The 7,485-nt window shown below is 43.5% G+C and overlaps 1 protein-coding gene across 1 annotated transcript; it reads left to right on the top strand.

The window, feature by feature from the left end:
• Positions 1–497: 497 nt before the first annotated feature.
• MSC (musculin) lies at positions 498–1,936 on the top strand (the record flags this gene model as incomplete). Its single annotated transcript, XM_082480070.1, has 2 exons — positions 498–1,025; positions 1,801–1,936. The coding sequence occupies 2 exons, from the start codon at positions 498–500 to the stop codon at positions 1,885–1,887; spliced, it is 615 nt and encodes a 204-aa protein (XP_082336196.1). The 3' UTR covers positions 1,888–1,936.
• Between the last annotated feature and the right edge of the window lie 5,549 nt (positions 1,937–7,485).

The following is a 7,485-nucleotide window of genomic DNA, read 5'->3' as shown; positions in this document are numbered from 1 at the left end:
TGAGGGATCAGCCCTGCGGGTATTTTCCGTCCCCCCCCGGAGCAAGGAGGGGGCTCTGTCCCGGAGGAAAAGCGCTCATTCCCACGGCGGCCTTACTTCCAAGAGCACCCACATGCCTGGAGACGTCCCCGTCTGTTCCCTTCCATACAGGGCTGACCGCGCACCGCACCGCGGGGCAGCGCGGAGTGGCGCCGCCTCCCTCCTCCCCCCCCGCGGGGCTCCGCCGGGTCCTACCCCCTCCTCTGCCCCCCCCCCCCCCCCCCCGCCTCTCCCCTCCGCCCGACGGGTGGTTGGCTCGGCGGACACCCGATATATAGCGCTGTCAAGGGGCGCATCCCCCCTCCGCGACCCCCCCCGCCTCCGCCCCCCGCCCCCGCGCCCCCGAGCCGGCACGGAGTCTCCGCGGCGGGGCCGCCCCGCGCTGGGCCGACTCGCCTCGGCCGTCCGCCCCCTCCCGCCTGCCCCGCTGCCCGCCTCCCTGCCTCCCTCCCGGGGCGATGTCCGCCGGCTCCGGGAGCGAGGCGGAGGAGCTGCCGGAGATGGACCTGCGGGCGCTGCAGCTGGACTACCCGCCGCCGCCGGCCAAGCGCCAGCCCCGCGGCGAGCTCTACCCCTCGGGGGACAACTCCTCGGCGGCGGAGGAGGAGGAGGAAGAGGAGGAAGAGGAGGAGGAGGAGGAGGACGGCGAGGGCAGCTGCGCGGCGGGGCCGGCGGGCAGCGGCTGCAAGAGGAAGCGGGCGCGGGGCGGCGGCGCCGGGGGCAAGAAGGCGGCGTCGGGGCCGCGGGGGCCGCCGCCCGAAGGGAAGCAGTCCCAGCGCAACGCGGCCAACGCGCGGGAGCGGGCGCGGATGCGGGTGCTGAGCAAGGCGTTCTCCCGGCTGAAGACGAGCCTGCCCTGGGTGCCGCCCGACACCAAGCTCTCCAAGCTAGACACGCTGCGCCTGGCGTCCAGCTACATCGCCCACCTCCGGCAGCTGCTGCAGGAGGACCGCTACGAGAACGGCTACGTCCACCCCGTCAATCTGGTACGGTAACGGGGGGTGGGGGAGAGCGGAGGGGAGCGGAGGAGAAGCGGTTCCGGTGCCTTGGGGATGAGCGGCGAGGGGCAGCCGCGGGGGTGACGGGGGAAAACCCCGGGACACCACCGTCCGGGGTGGCCCCGCCGGCCCGCTTCCCCCCGGGCAGGGCTGGCAGCGCACAAGCCGTGCCCGCCGTCGGAGCGCTTCGTAAATCCTCAGTAATCCTCGCCCCGGGGGCGACCCGGCAGCAGGGTTTGGCCTACGGTGATGGCGGGTGTGCCTCTTTTGGGGAGCCAGAGTAGGGGACCCTGAATTCCTCGGGCATTAGGCAAGCTTAATGTCCGAAAAAATGAGTAATTAGCTCTGCGGGCTGGGTTGAAGCACAAGCAAGCCGTCATTAATTCATCGGTACAAAACTAAACGCCTGATGCGTGCCACAGGGGTAAAAAGGTTGCTTGTGTAGTGCAGAGTGAGTGCTTTTGAATAGTTTATATGCTTTTTATTTATAAAATGATGCAAAACAGTTGCAAAGCAAGAGAAATGTTGCATTTTTTTTTTAATGAGAACAATTTGTTACTGACCGTTTAATTATAATGAAAAATGTAATGAAAATATTTGTTAGAGGAACTCAGCTCCCACTCTGTGCATCCCGCAGGGACTAAAACATTATGATGTGTTTGCAACGGAACCAGAGTTAGACATCTATCAGTAATAAAGCTCCAGTTTCATACTAAGATAAACTTTCTTTTTAATATGAAATACATTTTTTTTTTGCTTACAGACTTGGCCATTTGTGGTTTCAGGAAGACCTGATTCTGACACCAAAGAAGTTTCTACTGCCAGCAGATTATGTGGAACTACCGCATAGTCAAAGTAAATTTGTTGTTTTTTTTTTCTTGTTGTTGATCTTTTTTTTTTTTTTTTTTTATGGGCTGGATATTTTTAAGAGCTGTGATTTATCAGCTCAAGACTAGAAGATGGGGACAAACCCCTATCTCTAACAGTGTTAAATCTGTGTCCCCTGTCATTCTTAGAGTTCTGAGGGAAGTTTATTTAAAGCAGTAAAGAAGGGAGACGGTGGAAATAAGAGTTTTTATGAACTGACTGCAGCAGCTGAAGTCTGAGATTTGGAAAGGCCCTTCTTTGGCTTCATCATTTTTACCACTGCCTGAGGACCAGTTGTTCTGAGGCTTTTAAACTAATGGAAGAGGAATATAATGATATAGAATTAACAGCATGGACCAAAATACAACTCTACAAACTAACCCCAAACAGTGTTATTTGTATTCTAAAGGAAAGCAGTATTTTAGAGTAGCTTTGAAACTCAGATAGATTTATAATATATTTTGATGGCTTTTGTATTCATGGATCTGGTTTGCTGCAACTATGCAATAAGTGTAGTCATACTTTTTTTTTTTTTGTCTTTTTAACCAGAGTTTTCTTAAAAAGCGGCTACATTCTGCATTTAGGCTACTGTCCATTAGAATTAAACTAATTCCTTTGGTTATGTCTTGAAGTGCCACATGTAAGAATGTGGGACTGTCCCTAGAAACATGGCAGAGTTTCTTCTGTGCCTTAATCTGGAAGGGCATTCTGCTTACCGTAAGGCCAGGGTGCATGTGTTGTAAAGAATGAGTTTGTATGATCCTGCAAAATGACAAGAATTCATGATGTTTTAAACATTTTTCCTGTACTGTCATGCTTATCTTTGAAAAGTTTACCCTCAAATGAGTTCTAGTGACATTTCTTCGCTGATTCAAATACTGTAATAAATGAGGATGCCATCAAATATGTTGCAAATGTAAATAACTCTATTTTTTTATAAATGACATTAAAAGCTTGGTTACTATGACTTACTGGTACTGTGATAGTGTGTGGCTGCACCAATATAGGAACATCTTTGTAATGCATGTTCTTGAAACCCACTTTTGTAAACAAAATTATCTTCCTCGTCTCTTGAGAGCAGGTACATCTCTAGCAACAGAGACAAATAAGAACACTTCCCCCCCAAACAATTCATGTGAGATACCGTACTATATCAATCGGCAGGGAAAGCCACATTTTAACAACTTACTGTCATAATCTTTACTGTGAATCAGGAAAATAAATAAATATAGATTAAGAAATGAATGTCAGTAATTTGTTCGGCTTCATAGCATGAAAGGTAGTGTAATACCTCATTTTGCTGTTCTTTGTCATTTTACATTCCCATCTGTAGTGTGTTTTGCTTTTATTTGTATTTGTGCAGTGGGAAAATCAGCTGAGCTTTCCTAGTTGGGAGCAGACTTTTTCTGTTTTAAGATTAAAACTTCTGAGATAAGATTTTTTTTTTTCTCAAAATATTTTCTCAGAGCTTAACTCACAGCTTAACTCACAGTAAGGGAGAAAACTGAATGGCTTTAGAGAAGAAAAAGCCTCCTCTTCTTCATTTAAGCAGCCAGGAGGAAGAAACATTTGCTTAACAGAAGTCTATCCTATGTCGTGGATTTCTGCTTTGAAATACTGCATAGAAGCCCAAGACTGACTATTGGTAGTGTCTTCGAAGTCAATGAACTGCAGAAAATTGCTTTTTTTCTTGCGAAGTGTAAAATAGTCCAAGAGTCACTGCAAAATAAAATGAGGGCTCAGTCCAGGATCTGCTGAAATTGTTGAGTTCAGTGATTTAAAGCAAACTGTACAGAGACCATAATCTAATTTATCTTCCAGTTTTATCCAGAGAAAGGCTCTGAAGCAAGGGAGCAAGCCTAATTTGTAGTTGTGTAACTAAGGTGGGACTTCAACTGACCTTCTCTAGGAAGCTTTATAAAAAGAAAATAATATAAACGAAATAGAAACAGAATACAAACAATATAAACAAAAAAGAAGGACCTTTAGGAAGGCAGAAGGTATAAGAAAACTCAACCAATGTTTATCTGAACCCTAGAGAAAAGATTATTCAGCAATTTAACTAAGGTGCCACTTGAGATAATCTCAGCTGTGATACTTAGCTGGTTTTGGCCTTGATCCCAGCTGTAATTGGTTAACGACTCTAGGAGATCGGAAAAACAAGGAAAGCATGGTGAACTTTAAAACAGTATAGAAAGGTTCATGTGAAATGATGGAAAAAAATGTTCAGGGTAAATTCCCAAATATGAAGTGGTTATATTAAGTAAATAAAGTAGGTCAAGATTGGAGTGAGGAGCGTGACACGAAGAAAAACATAGTATTGCTTCCATCCATGCACCATACTACATGCTCTCAAATACTTTTTTCTCCCTTGTGGCCACATAATAAATAATTATTTTTTTTCAGAAAATAATGAATGCAATTACTGTATTTGTTACTGTAACAGACACATCCATATGATGATGGTGCCCCAATAGACTATCACTGGTTTTAGAACAGATGTATACAATGGCCACAGGTGACATTTTAGGTGGAAATTGGGAGAGAAAATGATAGGTTTTAGATAGTGAATGCTGTATAAGACTCAATTCTTTGTTTTAAATACCTCTATACAAAGGTACACGTATTAGTAGTGTATATTTCTTTATCTTAATACAGCAACTAGGTATGTTTGGATTTCTCTAACAAGGATCTGATACTTTAAATCATTAATTTTAATACTTGGGTTGACAAATATTATTTTTAAATAGTAAATTAATCTTTCCTCTCATCTCTCAGTGAGAGGCATTATGTGATTAGGAAAAAGTTCAGGTAAGTGAACAGGCTCCATGTGAGTTTGTCCTGAGATGAAGGCTGCTGTTTTGCCAGGGAAGTGCCAGGTAGGTCATGTGTTCTGGCAATCCTCCCTTATAAAGACACACCAAAAATTCATGTGCACAATTCTGAATCCTTTTTTCTTTAAACTCACGAACAGATGAAATTCAGACCAGTGCTTTATATGAATGAGGTGACCAAAACATTCTAAAATGTTATTTTTAAGCATGAACAGATTCCATAGGAAGATAATGTGTTTTGGTCCTTTTTTTGTTTTTTATTAAGTTTTTGCCAACCTGAAATCAATGATGATTGATTTCATTTTTAAAGTCTTAGTGTTTTGTTTGACTGGGTATGAGTTACAGAGCTGGGTGAAGGGGAGACTTAAAATGAAAAACTACCTACATTTCTACAGTCCACAAGCACGGAAGGTAAGAAACACGTACATTTTTATTACACTTGGCAAGTATACGCTTGATGATTCTTTTGTTACATTAATGACATCTTTGTTCCTTGGCACAAGGTACAAGGTGAACCCATCTTGATCCCATAAAGGTATACAAATCGTCCTAAAGCTGTTTTACAAATAAAATGCCAAATCATCTGCAACCCATATTCAGCTGAGACCTGCTTCATGAGAAATCTTAAAGGCAGAATACCTGCATTGACTTTCCTGGCAGGCAGTCCATATATAAAGAGGAACAGTTGTCTCCCAAAAATGTTTTTATGACTTTAGACTTACATAAATGTTGTGTAGAACTTTGCTTTGTTTCTATTTTATATGGGACTCTGATAGAGCAGATCATTAGCCAGAAAGCTCATGTCTCCATCATGAAACCATTCCCTTTCAATATATATGTGTTTGCTTACACAAGGAAAATACATCTCTCATATTGAAAATGTTAACAATTCAGATCTGAGCAAAAGAAACATAGTTCACATATAAGAAATTCTTAAGCCATACCTTTCCCATTTAGTGACTTTATATACGCACCATTTAAAGAACTCTCAGATATGCTATGGATTCTGAATAAAAATTGAAGTTTCTCAGCTAAGTAAAGGCAACTATCTAAGTACAGTTGCCATAGGGGTTTCCCAGGTGAAAGAGGGAGTTGAAGAAATTAATTTTAAGATCTCAATAACTATCTGAAAGTTACTCTGTCTCTTTTCATTGACTCTAGAAGGACCCTAAGGTGACCAGCTGTGTGATTCAGTTAAATATCTTAACTATCTAATGTTGGGAGGGATTAAGCCAAGTTTAAATGACTGAACTTTACATGAGCCAAGTAAGATAAAAAGAAGAAAGTGGGATTTAGAGCTACCCACAAATACAAGCTTATAGTAACCTTATATTATAAGCAAATAATAATTACATTATTTGAATGAAACAACACAGAAAGCTGTCTGTTCTACCGAAGAATAGTCACTTCTCCACAAGCAGCTAATTCTGTGCAATAGCAAATTTGCACTTGATATGGCAGCACAGATTCTCACCGAGGCTAATGGCAATTATACCTAAGAATTAGGTTCTACCACTGGTCAGTGTTTATCATGCTCCACTCCAGCTGAAAGATGTGTACACAGATACTTTCTGCAGTGCACAGCCGATGGATGCTGAGCTGCCTTCCAAACCCTAAATACCCAAATTGGTATTTTTAATGTATTCTGACAAGAGTGCATTGGGATTAGTTGCTACCTCATGCAGAGACTTGTGTTGCCACAGTGCAGGCTGGTTAGGATTCCGGTACCAAGAAGAAACTGGTCTCAGTCTCTTCCTTGGCTCTGAAAAAATTTTAAATGCAAATTAGTAAAAAATAAATTTAAAAGTGCCATATTTGGAATGCACCACATGAGAATCTCACTAGAGTTAAAATTCCTAGAAAAGTTAAGATGGCTGAAAAGATTCATATAGGATCTATCTAACAAGACAGGCAAAACCGAGAAAAACTTGTGGCTGATGTAGGGCTGAAGAATCACTCCTGTAATGTCATCTAGAGGAAAAGGGGACCAAAGGGAATCAGAAGTCTTTTGCAACTAGAAGCTGAAAGATTCCAACTGTCCTGTGATTCATTTCTTCAGGGAAGTCCCTCTTGCCCTGTGAAGATGGCTAAAGAGGAGTGCAGCAGGTCAATGTTCTGGGAAGCCTCAAGAAAGCAGATAAACTGCCAGAAGAGATACAGTCTGTGGTCGCTATGGGGAAAACCAAAACAAACCAAATGTCACTCATTTCTCCTGTAGAAGTGTCTCATCCTGCCCTCAAAATTACATACATGCATGAAATGTTTCCCACTATGTAGAAGGGAGATCTTGGAAAGATAATTAACGCCAAATCTTTTTACCTGCACTCTGGCAGACATATGGTCTGGACCTGTCTGCATCCCTTTTGGGGAGATACCGAACACATGTACTAACGTCATCTGCTCCTGGCAGAAATCTGTGGTCCCCACTCCAAGCAGCCCTGTATCACTTGCTCTAATCTTTCAGATCAGACTCGTTGTGTCCATTCTGGAAACCACTTTTCATCCTCTTCTGGGTCCCAGAGGGACATCAATAACCTTCAAAGGAGACAAAATATGAGATACATTGCTGTTTACTAGGAAGGTGTTTTGAAGTCCTAGGAAGCATATTATATTCCTGGGTGTGACATTCTCATGCTACATATGGGTACGCTGGAGATTTGAAAGGCCTGTTAGGATAGCTCTGTGAACTGTGGAGGTTAAACAGAGCCATCCCTCTGTATGCAGGAAGATCTCTGAGGCTATCCAAT

This window comes from Vanellus vanellus (assembly GCF_965231255.1).
Source record: "Vanellus vanellus genome assembly, chromosome: 2".
Taxonomy (NCBI): domain Eukaryota; kingdom Metazoa; phylum Chordata; class Aves; order Charadriiformes; family Charadriidae; genus Vanellus; species Vanellus vanellus.
Note: the sequence above shows the minus strand (reverse complement) of the source record. Positions and strands in the feature narration are given on the sequence as shown.